This window comes from Frankliniella occidentalis, unplaced genomic scaffold (genome assembly GCF_000697945.3).
Source record: "Frankliniella occidentalis isolate FOCC.00 unplaced genomic scaffold, Focc_3.1 Scaffold185, whole genome shotgun sequence".
Classification (NCBI taxonomy): domain Eukaryota; kingdom Metazoa; phylum Arthropoda; class Insecta; order Thysanoptera; family Thripidae; genus Frankliniella; species Frankliniella occidentalis.
The window spans coordinates 431202-445245 of NW_026267311.1; the positions used below are offsets into that span (position 1 = coordinate 431202).

Consider the following 14044-nt stretch of genomic DNA (forward strand, 5'->3'; position numbering starts at 1 on the left):
GGGTCCGTGCTGCTGCCGAACACCACGGTCAGACCGCCGACCGGCCCGGCATCGGGCGAGAAGCCTTGCCACGCCTCGAGCTCGTCGCCTCGCTATAAGAAGTAATCTAAACATTGCGCGCCGACAAAGTAGTCCCCACCTTCGTGATCATGTAAAAACTAAAATTATCAACCACACGGCGATAAATCAATCACCCAATAAATGACTGTAGTTTTTCGTGGAGCATTGGACAGTTATATTTAAGTGAAGTACATTACTGGCACATTTACGAGAAGTAGTGCTCCGATCCCTGCGCTCGCCAGGTTTACTCGTCACAGCGTCTTAGTCTTAGTTGAGTCAGGTCCAGGTCTAGCACGCGTCAGCTAATCAACAATCAATCCACCTTACACTCGCCGCCAAGGTAGGGGAGTCGACAGGGCATCCCGGCCCAGTGCTTCGTGTGGTGCATACTTTCTCTCTAACGCCGTGTTCCTGGCACGCAGTTTAACGCCTCTCGTGGCTCGATGGCGTCGTCAGTGCTGACCCTGGAGCAGCTCCCAGACGACGTTCTCGTGTTGGCGATGCAGTTCGTGTCCGTGGAGGATGTACTCTCCTGGCGCCTCGTGTGCAAGAGGCTCTGCGACCTGGCCCTACACCGGGACGTCTGGCGCCACCGATCGCTCCGGGACGACGAGCCGTGCGCGGACGCGGTGCTGCACCTGGCCCCGTGCCTCGACAAGCTGAAGGTCACGGGCCCAGACCCGAGCCTGGCGGTCACCACGACCCGGTGCGCCGTGGCGTGTTTGGATCTGCGCAAGGCTGGCTACGGCCCCTTTAACGCCGCGGAGTACGCCCTGGCCGTGCGCAACCAAGAGCACCTCGGGCGCCTCAGGAGGCTTGTCCTTGGTGTGGAAATGAACCCCTTGGAGGAGCCGACAGCCGACGTGCTGTTCTGGACTGTTGCCTCGTGTTCCGGCCTGGACCGGCTCGAGGTACTTTACGCACCGCCCATCATCAACCAGCCCGTCGTACATGGGCCGCCTAGCTCGTCGCTAAAGGTTTTCAAGTGCGTGGCGTGCATCGAAACGGTATCTCTTGTGAACACCGTACTGGCCGGGCACGCGGCTACACTGGAGGAGGTTGAGATCTACACAGATTTAGACTTGTGGGAGACCACGACGGCGGACCTGTTGGCCGCGATGCCGAGACTCCGAAGTTTGCGATGCGACTGTTCGATTGGCGGGTTAGAGAAGGTGGCGGAGTGCAAAACGCTCAGAGACTTGGACATTTGCCTGAACGGCTGCACAGGTGATGTCGACAATGCTGCGAAACTCCTCCGCCGAGCCAACCAATTGCGACATGTCCTCCTGGATAACGCTGCTTGGGATGATCCCATCGTCGAGTCCTGGCCGGTGTTGGCCGAGGCTTTGGCTTGGTCCGGGCGGTTCCCATTGGAGCGGCTGGCCCTGAAGGGGTTCGAGGAGGTGGAGTTGCTGGGGCCGCTGATCCGCGCTCTGCCCTCGCTGCCCGCCCTGCGCTTCCTGTACTTGGATACTGAGCCCGTCGACGAGCTGCTCAAGAGCATCAGCCCCGCCATGGCCCCGGCCCTGAGGCTGCTGAGGTTTCCGATCAGGAGAGAGAAGTGTCCGCACGCCTGGATACATAGGACCGCGCTCAAGACCACGCTGCTGGCGAACCCCCTGCTCCACATCCAGCTATGGGGCAACATTTTCCACAGCAGGTCCCAAGATTGCGCGATGTGTGTGGGGGACTGCGACCGCCATCAAGGTGTAGAGTGGCACAACACGAGGTATATGGGGTTCTACTCGCATGACCCTGACACTTGCCCCTGTCCAGAGGATCACAGTGACCACACCGATTGGAAAGGGTCCTCCTCACGTGCCAATAATTTTACGTGTACTTGGATCCATATGAAATGTAATTGTACTTAACTATTGTGGATGCTCCCAACATTTTTTCTGTCAGACATATTAAACAGGGCAATGCCTTTAGCATTATTCGTGCGATAGGTTTCTGAAACGGCGAATGAATGATGATAAATCTTTGGTTCTGATGAAAGAGATGCTCCACTCGTACTCGTACCCTCTCCGACACGCCGTCCGCCGCGCCGGTGCTGGTCGTCACAAATTAGCGAAGTACACATATTAACAACAATATCCTTTACCGATGCTGCAAAAGCTCGCGGACGGAGGGTCGCGTGCAAGGCCTTTAGGCTCGTCTACAATGGACGGCGTAGGATCGCAGGCGCAGGTCGTGGAAAACTGTTTACGGTTTTGGCTGTTGCTGCGCTGGTTTTTAGCGTGTTTCCCCACTCTGTTTTCGTTCCTCAACGCCTTCCAATGAGCTATGTTGACAAATTTGCCTTAGCTACCCCACGATCCCGCTCACGCCTCAACCTACGATCCACGCCTGCGCTCCACGCCTCGCATTGTAGACGAGCCTTTTCGCACACTGCCACGCTTGCGCCACAAATCGAACCATTACGCCGACCGTACAGCCACACCCTGTGTGTCGGGCCTGCCCTCACCTCCCGCGGTACGAGGCCCTTGTTCCGGTATGGCGCGGGACAGGAGCCCATTGAGGCCTGGAGGGGGTGGAGGAGGGGTGGCTTTTGTCTCGAATCCACGAAACGAGGGTCGGCTTTCGCGAGGCCATGTAGTAACAAAAGCGGTGGGGCGGACACCGCGCCCGTGAGGGTGCAATAGCCCGTGAAAGAAAAGTTTACCGGCTTACGTATATTTCATTTTTGTATACAAAATAAATGTTACGTTGAAAGAATCCTTTGGCCCTTCCTCCGGTCGCCGAGCGGTTGGCCGTGTGCCGTGTGCGGCGGCGTGGGCGGGGAGTCGGTAGGCCAGGAGGGCTCATCTAGCGTCGCCATGACTCGCTCATTAGACCACTCCGGACGTCCCTAATTGGCGGCTTGTGCTCGCCCAGGCGGGTGGGCTGCCGGCCTCGAGACGGGGATTGCCCTCTTCCTGGGCGAGGGGCTCTTTTTATTTCTCCTCCAAAAATAATGAAAAAAAAAAAATGAGCTCACTTTCTAACTAAAATTTCTCGCCCTTCCATGTCGAGATTCATTTTACAATCCAGAGAGCAATTCGCAGATTACAGGCTTGCGGGGAGCAGTCGGGCCCGAAAGCGTGTGAAAGGAAGAGGGGGAGGGGGGGGGGGGCTTGAGTTCACCATAGCTAGCCAAACTCTCGTCTGCCTGCCCCCCCCCCCCCTCCCCGCGCCTAGGGCACTGCTGCTGGGGGTGTCGGGGCGGGGCGGGCGCTCCCCCCTCAAGGTCGGGGCCTTTCCTCTACAGGGAATAGTTTTCGAGTCGGGGCGGCGAACGACGGCACCCAAGTAGTAGTAGTCCCTTTACTTTTACTCGCCACGACGAGAAGCTCCGCCTCAACAGCACAACTCGACAATAATTGTTTTCTCTTGTGTCGACAGCATGAGGGGGCCGGAGGGGCAGCGCGCGCAGTAGTTCCACCGCACCACTCGTGAGTACCGACAACAGCCCTCTTCTTACCGTGAATGATATCATACTTAACTTTTATTTCGTGTAAAACAAAAAGAAGTAAATAATCGATAAGGTTACATTTCTATGAATTTAATACGGCAATCGGAGTTTAATTCGTTTGCGGAAGTTCGTCTCCGGAGGCATCGTTGCCCAGCTCCTGCCTTAAAGGAGGGAGAGAGAGAGAGAGGGGGGGGGGGGAGAAATGAAGCGGAAAAGTTTAACATAATCCGCACATTAAAAGTCGGCTCGCGGTGGTGGTCCGTAGAGGATGGCCAACACGGCGCACCTGGTGCGGCGGCAGTCGTCGCGGGACCTGAACCCGCAGCGCTCGCTGGACCGCCTCGAGATGAAGGAGATGCGGGGCCGCCTCGTGGTGGAGAACGGCAGCACCTCGCTCAGCTACAACTATGGCGCCACCAACGCGGCCTTCGACGACACCAGCCCCAACACCAAGGTGAGTGTCTCTCCTATCTTCCGTGTTTGTTTATTTGCATCGCCAAAAGCTTCCTCCTCTCTCCCCGCCCGGGGACTTGATCGCAACGCAGCACCGGCCGCCAGGCAGAATGCCATCAAGCAGTTTGCTTTCGCCCCCCTCCGCCGTTCCTCGGCACGGCCTCCCGCGCCGTCCGGGACCAGGATAAATCGAGTTTGGTACACCGACATCGATCAGCTGTTCGTGTGCGCCGCGCGGCACACGCATCCGGGAGGGAGGGGAGTTGGAGGGCGGGGAGGGGCTGTGAATGCGTTGAGCCCCCCCCGGGGGGTAACTGTACCTCACTCCCTTGGCCTTCTCTGGCGCCCTCAATGCTAATCTACCCCCGGAGCGGAGCGCCCCCCCCCTTTCCCCTTGTCCCTCCCTTTCTCTCCATCTCATTCACACCCCACTGCTTTTCTTTCTCACTCTCACTGTCTCTCTCTCTCCACCCACTGCAATGTCAGATCGGCAAGGTGACATCGGCGAGCAAGCTGGCGGGGTCGACGGAGGGCAAGGCCATGTTCCAGCCCGAGGGCGGCGGGGAGGAGCGCGAGTCGTGGGACAGCAAGCTCACCTTCCTGCTCGCCACCATCGGCTACGCCGTCGGCCTGGGCAACGTCTGGCGCTTCCCTTACCTCGCGCAGAAGAACGGCGGCGGTGAGTAAAAGAAGAGAGTGAACCTCCAGGAACCTCGTAAACCCCCTGCAGCGTTCTCCTGGTCCCATTCCTCGCGCGGAATCGCTCGCGGGTGTGGCGCGCGCGGGTCGCTCAAGTTCAGAGTGCGGCTGTCGCGGCGCGTCTCGTCCACGGTCGCTGCGCGCGCGCTCCCGACCCGAGTCCTACGGCGCCCTGTTTCTTTCGTCTCGGCGAAGGCAAAACGAGAAAAAGGAAAAACGGTGCCCAAACGAGGCAAACATAAAGACACACGCCAGGCGTCTGTTCTGCGCTGTGGATAGCGAGGAGAGGGGGGACTTTGCCTTCTGGTAGAGACAGTCTTTGGGAACTGTGTAAAAAGTACTGATTGTGGAAAAATTCACCACAAGTTTTTGACAGTGCGTTTGCGATAGTCTTGGAACGCTGTTCAGGTGATTGTGATGCGCAGTATCTGCAGTACTATCTTCTTTTCTTACTTCGATGTTCCTTAGCTCTCGCTGACGACACGCCACGCGTTCCTGTGGCATATATAGGACGGGCGACGGGGTAGATCGTAAGGGGTCCGCCGGAGCGGTCTTCGCCATCCTGGCTATCCGAGCAGGTTTCTGCTTGTCAGTTGGGTTCTGGCGTCTGGTGTGGTGCAAAGCAGGCGAGGTGCTCGCAGCTTGTACAGCCGGGAAGATGGTTCCGTAATCGACCCTCATTTTTTTATCCGTTTCTTACGTTTACCCCCTTTCTAAAGCATTGACCACACACAAAACTCTAGTCGTTTACCGCCCGGTCTATACCTTTAAGCGACTGGGCGCAATTCTTGTTCAGTGACGGTGACGAGGCTAAAAATGCAAATTACGTCAGGTTTGCAGGAGCTAAAGGGAAAGTTGCTGGCCATAAACTCTAGAGGGACATATGGCGTAGGCATATCGTACAGACACCGGGAGGCACGGCGACCATACAAAAACAGTTCAATTTATAGCTCGATTCTCTTTCATCCTTTCTTAGTACATTCGACAGTTTCAAGCCCAGCGCGTGTGTCCCACGACTCGGACAGAAATCATGTTGCGGGGAAGGGGGGGCGCACTATGCTGCTAGCTACGACTGGGCCCAAAGGGCGCGGCGCGAAACGAACCTATGAATAAGAAATGTAAATTACATATCCTAATGTGAATAAAGTAATCAACATTTTAATCTGAAGAATTCAGTTGGCAATTCGTGGGGAAATGTTAATCGTCTTTTGGTCTTGCGTAGTGCATATATGAGTTCGAGTTATCTCAAGTTGATCCCACTCTCGCGTGGAAAGTACACGGAGGGCGCTCCCCGTCTGCTCGTCTTGCTCGTAATCCTCCCCGCCCCCTACTTTTTCCTGTCCGGCCCAGGCTGCGCTGCCCCGGCCTGTCTCGCTCTCCTTTCTCTCTCCTCCGCACTTTTTTCCCTTCGGCTATCCTAGTCGATTTATTCTTGCCGACGCGTTTTATCGGAGAAGTGAATTTTGTCTGATGGGGTTAGGGTTGTCCTGCCCGCGGGCGAGGTAAATGGTAGGGAAAGAAAAAGGGGGTGGAAGGGGTGTGTGGGGAGGTTGCGTCTCGCAATATGCGACCCACAATGAAAGGCTCGGGAGGGAGGGAGGGAGGGGGTTGGAGGGGTGGAAACGAGACACAGAGATGCAGAGGGAGGGGGCCCTCATATCAGCCTCTCCCTTTCAATGGGCCACCGCTGCAGTGCCGGAACCACACTGCGGGGCGGGGCGCCGCCGCTTTGTGACAAACCGCCGACGGGAAACGAGTGCGTTTCAAATATTCGATCTCTAAAGAATACGTGTTATATGTATATTCTGCAATTATTCATATCCTGAAAAAACAAAGATATAAAACTGAAGGCGTATTATTATTTAAACTAAAATCAAATTTTCCCCCAGGTGCGTTTCTTATCCCCTACTTCATCATGCTTTGCATCGAGGGCATCCCAATCTTCTACCTGGAGCTCGCCATCGGGCAGCGGTTGCGCAAGGGCGCCATCGGCGTCTGGAACCAGGTGTCTCCGCGCCTGGGCGGCATCGGCATCGCCTCGGCCGTCGTCTCCTTCAACGTGGCCCTGTACTACAACACCATCATCGCCTGGTGCCTCTTCTACTTTGTCCAAGTATGAATAATATTTTCGTAGACCCTTACTCTACTGGAAGTGTTTGTGAGATAAACTTATTCTCGTGTTTCTATGTTTCCCCCAGAGTTTCCAGTCACAACTTCCATGGGCAGAGTGTCCACAGAAATACTTCGGCAACGGCTCTTACATACTGGAACCCGAATGCGTTGTGAGTAGTCTCATACTAAGCGTGTGAATGGTAATGTAAGAACTCTTTCTTCCGTGACGCTCAATGACTTGTGCTCTCGTCGCAGACGTCCACACCCACGCAGTACTTCTGGTACCGCACCACCCTCATGGTGTCCGAGGACATCAACAGCCCGACGTCCTTCAACTGGAAGATAGCCGTCGCCCTGGTCATCGCGTGGATCCTCGTGTACATGTGCATGATCAAGGGCATCGCCTCCTCGGGGAAGGTGAGCTTCAGCCGCGGCCCACGGGGAGCGCCCGCAGCCTAGGCCGTCCCGCGGCACAGCTGAGCGTAACGGGACGGCCTACCTCACAGGGGCCCTACCCGGCCGGACCGCGCGGCAGCTTCAGAGCGTCGTTCCGTCGTCGGTGCTCCTTGGCGTTCACTCACCCGCCTGCCTTGCCTTCTCCCGCAGGTCGTGTACGTGACGGCCACGTTCCCGTACATCGTCTTGATCATCTTCTTCTTCCGCGGCATCACCCTGAGAGGCTGCACGGACGGGCTGCGGCACCTCTTCACGCCCAAGTGGCACACCTTGTCCGACCCGGTGGTGTGGCTCGAGGCCGGGACGCAGATCTTCTTCTCGCTCGGGCTGGCGTTCGGCGGCCTGATCGCCTTCTCCTCGTACAACCCCGTCAACAACAACTGCTCCCGGGACGCCATCATGGTCTCGCTCACCAACTGCTTCACCTCCATGTTCGCCGGCATCGTCGTCTTCTCCGTCATCGGGTTCAAGGTAAGGCCATCCGACCGGGCGGCAAGCCAGCCGGGGGTCGCAGGACGCGCTCTCCAGGTCCGACGGCAAACCTCTTGTTCCAGGCCACCATGAGCTACGAGCGGTGCCTGGACCTGCGCAACGCCACCCTGGCCGCGTGGGAGGCGGCCTCCACCACCGCCATCTCGGCGGTGAACCCGCTCACCAGCACGGCCATGAGCAACGCCATGCCCGAGCTGCCCGAGTGCGACCTGCAGAAGGAGCTGGACAACGTGAGTCAATACTCCGACCTATGGCGCCTCGCGCGCCCTCCTCGGCCCCCTACCGGTCCCTCCGCGCCGAAGCGACTATCCTTGAAGCGAAACAAAAAGTTTACCCTCCGGGTACTATTTGGGCATCAGCTGTGACCTTGGGGGAAACTCCCCTCCGCCGGTAACGGCTGCAAGGGGGCCGAGTTTGTGACGCGGGGGGGGGGGGGCAGCAAGGGGCAGCACCCGCTGCCGCCCCGCTGCTCCACAAGCTTGTTTGCAAGCCCTTGACTCTGCCTGCAGTCGGCAGCCGGGACGGGCCTCGCCTTCATCATCTTCACCGAGGCCATCAACCAGTTCCCCGGCGCGCAGTTCTGGTCCGTCCTCTTCTTCCTGATGCTCTTCACGCTCGGCATCGACTCGCAGTTCGGTACGCTCGAAGGCGTCGTCACCTCCATCGTCGACATGAAGCTGTTCCCCAATCTCAGGAAGGAAGTGCTCACTGGTGAGAAATTAGTAACCTATACTTATGCGTGTCAAGTCACCGCATACTGTACCCCGGTAAAATGAAAATGCAACAAGACAAACTAACTGTTCTATGTTTTTTAAAGGCGTGCTGTGCCTCATCTGCTGCGTGATATCCATGTCCTTTGCCCACGGGGCGGGGAGCTACGTCTTCGTTCTGTTTGACAACTTCAGCGGCAACTTCCCTCTGCTCATCATCGCCTTCTTCGAGTGCATCGCCGTGGCCTACGTGTACGGACTTAAAAGGTACGACAGCTGATATATACAACGAGACGCCGCGCGAGTCGGCAACCCAACCTACGCGGTGGTCTGGGTTGGGCGGCACCAGAGGGCACGTTCACGTTCCGACGACACCGACTGACTTTGCAGATTCGCGGACGACATCGAGCTGATGACGGGCTCCCGACCGCACCTGTACTGGCTCATCTGCTGGAAGTACCTCTCGCCGCTGGCCATGCTGTGCATCCTGGTGGCCTCCTTCGTGCAGATCGCCATGGACGGCTCGGGCTACCAGGCGTGGGTGGCCGACAAGGGCGTGACGGAGAGGCACGAGTGGCCCGTCTGGGGGCTCGTGCTCATCGCCGTCCTCATCCTGGTCTCCGTGTTGTGGATCCCACTCGTCTGCGTCTGCAGGTAAGGACTTTAGGAAAACGGGCGTCATGGTCGGGGGACGCGCACTGTCGCCAACTTGACCCTCTTCACCGACGCACAACCTCTCTGCCACAGGATGTTCGGCGTCCAGGTGATCGAGGACAGCGAGAAGGCGTGGTTCCCGGCCTCCGACCTGCGCGAGTTCCACGGCATCGTGCCTCACGAGGTGACCACGGCGGAGACGCTGCTCTTCTGCATCCGCGAGGACGGCAGCGAGGGCCTGTGCTGCCCGACGGGCGGCCCCGCGTCCAGCGACGAGGAGGACGACGACGCGTAGTGCCCCTCCCCTCGTGACGCGGCCGCTGGCTCGGGCTCGACTGCACAGGTTCCTCCGTACTCCTCTCCAAGACTCAAGACCTAGTAGGTTTATTTTGCATCGAGTTTAGTCGCAAAAGTGTTTCGTCCTAGAAGCGGTCCCGTCGTTTGCTTCACCAAAAGTGTCATTGTGTTCTTCTCAATTTCTCTGGTCAGATTGCCCGTAGCGGTGTATACTTTGTTCCCCTCCGGAAGTCGCTGCCGCGATGACCCCTGTGCGTGGCGATGGCCCGTGCGTTCATCTGGCTGAGCCGTAGCGATCCTCGCGGGCGAGGGTTCAACGAAACGCTCGAAACGCACACAAATGCAGTCACGACACAACGAGCGTGTCGGACTGTTAGGGATGCTAAGCCCATAGTGTAGTTTGGTTAGAGGAGAAAGGGTTGTTCCCTTCCGAGGTACTCACGCTTCCCTGCTCGGGAATAATCCCTTGAGTGGCGAGCTGCCTATTTTGTTTGGTTGTTTAAAACTTACGCCCCTCTAAGAATAGGAAGCTGGAACACAGAAACTATTTTGTATTGGGGGCAGACGAAGTCATAGAACGGAGGCGTAGTGACGAAGTAACAGCATTTGAACAAAAGTTAAGGTTTTTCCAGATATCAATTAGACAGAGTGTGTCACCCGCATACAGAAAGAGCCTACTGTGCTCTCATATCACTTAGACTGTCACGGGGATGTTATCTACGTAGAGTTGGCTAGAAGAGTTTATAATTTTGTAATCTCGTGTCTCCCTGAACTCAAAATTGCCTTTCTGACGAATGACGCATTGTGAAAAGTGATAACGTGCACAGCGTAATGTGGCACGTGGAGCGGCGGATATTCTCTCGGCCAACTCGGCGCCGGAGAGCACCCCTCTTCGAACTTAAAGTCAATTGTTTCGAGTGCGTTTGTGTGTGTGCACAACAATCTGTTTCCTAATCCCTTTAAGCTCTATTTGTCAAATCTCAACAACAACAAAAATTATGACGTGTAAAGATGTGTGAATCCCACATGATGAGGCACTCCGAATGCGCTGGGTGCCACTGTGTTGTAGAGAGCCGCCGTTGACTGGAGAAACACCAAACTGTTTACATATGTTTATGGATTGATGGGTGACTAGAACGAATTCGCACTTTAGATTCACATAATGGTCAATATTCAGACTTTGTCAAAGAAATCAATTGCTTTAACACATGAGCATTCAACACTGCCAGAGGTTGAGAAAGTTAAATGTTTTCCCTCTTACCCATTTTGAAATCACAGTAATCCGATCTAACGTACCTTTAATAAGGAACTCTTACGTAAGAGCTACACAGATTGTTATTTTCGTGAACATTTAAACACTTGCACGTAACTCATAAATAAATGTAAAGTGTATTCTACTATCTGTGATACTTTTCATATAGGCGAGAACTAAAGTGCAAATTCGCGTTATGAAGGAGAATAAACATTTACCAGGTGCCAGTTCGTCGAGTTACTAGAAGACCTGAATGTTTAGCATTTGAAGTGGGTTGGGCGTGATGGAAGGAAGCAGGAGTTGGTTACATGCTAATTTGGGATACTATTAGTTCCTCGATGCCGTCTGTTTGCAACTGAGAAAATGTTTCTGTTGTTAGTTTTGTGTTAAATGTTTTCGGCGCAAGACGGTTTTGTCTTTGCGCCATTATTATAAAATTATACATGTATATTGTACAGTTACAGATACGTTTTTGCCTCGATGTACAATTCCATATTAGAAGATGTAACTGATCAATTTTTTGAGAATGATAATTGAGAATTGTTACTTCGTGTGAATATCACGAGGCATCAAAGAGTAGTTAGGAATGTGGGCCCGTCCTTTTTCTGCAAAATGGTCGAATCAGCCATTCATCCAAGAATCATTTTTCAGTAGGCATTTTTATCTGGGCGCCTGGCTGTTCACAAGCCTATGGCTTTATATGCAAGACCTGCCTTGATAGGGGTTTAGTTAAAGGAAGCTTCCGATTCGTGGTGTGTCGTAATTTCTTCGGCGGCCCAATTTTGCCAATTTTGGTTTTGAGCCATTACATAAAAGAGGGAAAAGTGATTTCAAAGTGTAGCACGCCTACACGGACCTCATGTAGCTGTTCATCGTGAGTGTAGATAAAGGACACAGCCCGGAACTTTAGACTTACTGTAATATCATCTAATGTAAAAACTTTATTGTTTGTAAAAGCTATATGTGTGTAGTTTATAATTCTTCTGTACGTAATAAGACGTTTAATGGCTGTACTTATTTTATGAGACTATGGCATTTTTGAATGGTTAAGTTCTGAATGACAATAACTTGTTATATAAAACGAAATATCCATAACGTGCTAGACTAACTACTGTAGTTAACGCCACCGGCTTATCACAGCAATATCAGCAAAGACTGTGTAGAAGTAGTAGGAACTGCGAATACACCATTCAATGGGAAATTCAAACCCCGTTTGTTTAGGGATCATCCAGAAAGTACGTCCGTCATTCGCCGTTACGAACCGGCCCAGTTCTTCAACTGCTAGGTCTCATCGCGCCTGGTAGGTAGGCAACATCTTTCCTGCTGTGCATGCGTGTACTACCGGGTGGCCTACCCCAAGCCTCGCAGACGCCTAGGTCTAGGCAATTTGCCGATCCAATCTAAGAGAAACGGGCGTACTTTCTGAATTATCTCTTACGAGAAGCATCGTGCAAGTGCAAAAAACATTGTGGATCGAACCCATGGCCCTACCCCTTGACATACAATTCTTCGGTACGGTCGAGTCGGAGCCGAGGATGTGAATTTTGGTTGGACGAACGGGAAACTATCTGATCCCATTGGTGCTACCGTAGACTACTTTATCTTCATTCTTTTAATTTTTAATTGAGATTGCAATTTTGGCAAAGTGGCCCGGTGTGTTCAAGCGCCTAAAAGACGACAAAGGAAAATGCGAGACAATAAAGTAGCTTAGTCTTTTTAATTGTAAACTTGTACGCTGCATACGGCAGTCTTTTTTCGCCTTGCTGTAAGCCCCTCCCAATCGTGGATTTTGTAACTTATTTTGACGCTGTTTGCACAAAACGTAATTTCACGAATCGCCATAATCTGCCTGCAGTGCTTTTACAAGCGATGTCAGATAAATAAACATTTGTGTACGCGCTTGCAGCACGTCGATCAAGACAATATCAATCTAAGCTTTGGTGTTATGCTATATATTATTTTATGTGATTATTTTCAATACTGACAATAAGTTGTATGTGTGATATTTGTTTTTGAAACATTTTACTTACCTTGTTTTGGGATGAGATTTTTGACGGCCTTTTAGGTTAACGCATACCCGTGTTTTGCCTTAAAAGACAATAATTTTGGCCTCAATCTAATCAGTGCATTGCAATACTTTTATTGCTTCAGAACTTATCTTTATTGTCGGACTAGGATTCGAATTTGATAGCGTGTTGTGAACTGAAAGTTATATTTGAATGTGATACTATTTCAAAGATACTCATTTTTGTCAACCTTAGTATTTATTTTTCTCCGCCGTTGAAGATTGTCGTTTAAGTTAATTATTGTTTCGTCCCTACGCCCTAATCCTTGATTTTACAAGCTTATCAATGAGTTGTTGGAACGAAAAGCACTTTGTATTAAATGTTGGTTTTATGACTACGCCTACTTTCCAATTGAACAGAGAGGAACATGATATGCTACTGCTCGTGCAGCACTGAGACTTATCCTGCACTGTTCAAGAAAACATAGGCGTAGGGGCGCTATAAAACTTTCAGATTATGTGTAAATACTTGTTGTCCTCTAATGTGTAACGTATTGTTTGTTGTGAATTATTGTTAAAATGTGGGCTGCAAATAAAGAAACCAAAACACTTGCACGGATCGTAAAAACTTCTCACGTGTAACCGTTTTGCCCACTTCACTGGCGCCGGGGCTTCGCCTATCTTACTCCGTGTTGAGTGCATGCAGCGCCCTGGGTAGGCCAGCCCGCCAAGCAGCTCTGTCGAGAGGTCGGCCTGCCCTCAGCGCCGCAGTACTACTGCACTGGGGTTCGAGCAAGGAACAAACAGTGCATATATGCTGAACATCAAACATTTTATTTGACGCATTTTATACACACTTATCTGACAGGTAAAAAAATCTTATAAATACTTCACAGTTTTTTTCGTAACCTAATTTTTACATATAGAAAACCAGCTAAATACATCATTCGATAGTTCCGTTTCGAGCACGACGTGAAATGTGGAATTTTACTTGCACATCATCGGGTCTTGAGATCTTTATAGGCGATTACATTCACCAATATAAAGCTTCCCGTCGCAAACTATCTATCGAAAGTACACTTGACTACGACAATTTAAAAATACATCTAGCTGAAAATGGTCTTTGCAATAATATGCAATACATACTTTCCAGGCCTCATGGTTAGGGCATTCACGTTGAGCGAATGGCGTGACCACAATACCCGAATATCGTTAAACATGACTTTGGCTACTGCCAAATAAATAGCACACAAGAATTCACATCCTGCCTGCATGCACTAGCGTACAACAAACAGTTGCAAACCATATAATCCTTCTCTACAAAAATAAGATCTAATAAGATTAATGTCGAGGTCTAGAAGTGAGAGCGCGAGAGACGCAAAAATAATTTTAAATTAAAT

General features: G+C 52.3%; 3 protein-coding genes across 5 annotated transcripts in view; 2 read left to right on the top strand and 1 right to left on the bottom strand.

The window, feature by feature from the left end:
• The window catches only part of LOC113203386 (sodium-dependent neutral amino acid transporter B(0)AT3), a 36869-nt gene extending 23610 nt beyond the window's left edge, over window positions 1–13259 (top strand). For 2 of the 3 annotated variants that reach the window (XM_052272058.1, XM_052272060.1), the window contains 12 exons: window positions 3445–3494; window positions 3780–3968; window positions 4454–4646; window positions 6556–6779; window positions 6865–6948; window positions 7034–7195; window positions 7385–7705; window positions 7789–7956; window positions 8236–8437; window positions 8544–8703; window positions 8827–9090; window positions 9184–13259. In XM_052272058.1, coding sequence (XP_052128018.1) covers window positions 3783–3968; window positions 4454–4646; window positions 6556–6779; window positions 6865–6948; window positions 7034–7195; window positions 7385–7705; window positions 7789–7956; window positions 8236–8437; window positions 8544–8703; window positions 8827–9090; window positions 9184–9385 — 2166 coding nt within the window. In that variant the 5' untranslated portion in view covers window positions 3445–3494; window positions 3780–3782 and the 3' untranslated portion in view covers window positions 9386–13259. Of the gene's footprint in view, window positions 1–3444; window positions 3495–3755; window positions 3969–4453; window positions 4647–6555; window positions 6780–6864; window positions 6949–7033; window positions 7196–7384; window positions 7706–7788; window positions 7957–8235; window positions 8438–8543; window positions 8704–8826; window positions 9091–9183 lie in introns of all 3 variants that reach the window. The other variant, XM_052272059.1, reaches the window with a different exon arrangement.
• Window positions 259–2070, top strand: LOC127750409 (uncharacterized). The gene is made up of 2 exons (XM_052272061.1): window positions 259–400; window positions 483–2070. The coding sequence occupies exon 2, from the start codon at window positions 504–506 to the stop codon at window positions 1929–1931; it is 1428 nt and encodes a 475-aa protein (XP_052128021.1). The 5' UTR covers window positions 259–400; window positions 483–503; the 3' UTR covers window positions 1932–2070.
• The window catches only part of LOC113216485 (uncharacterized), a 20623-nt gene continuing 17676 nt past the window's right edge, over window positions 11098–14044 (bottom strand). The window contains exon 4 of the mRNA XM_052272087.1: window positions 11098–11147. Coding sequence (XP_052128047.1) covers window positions 11098–11147 — 50 coding nt within the window. The remainder of the gene's footprint in view (window positions 11148–14044) is intronic.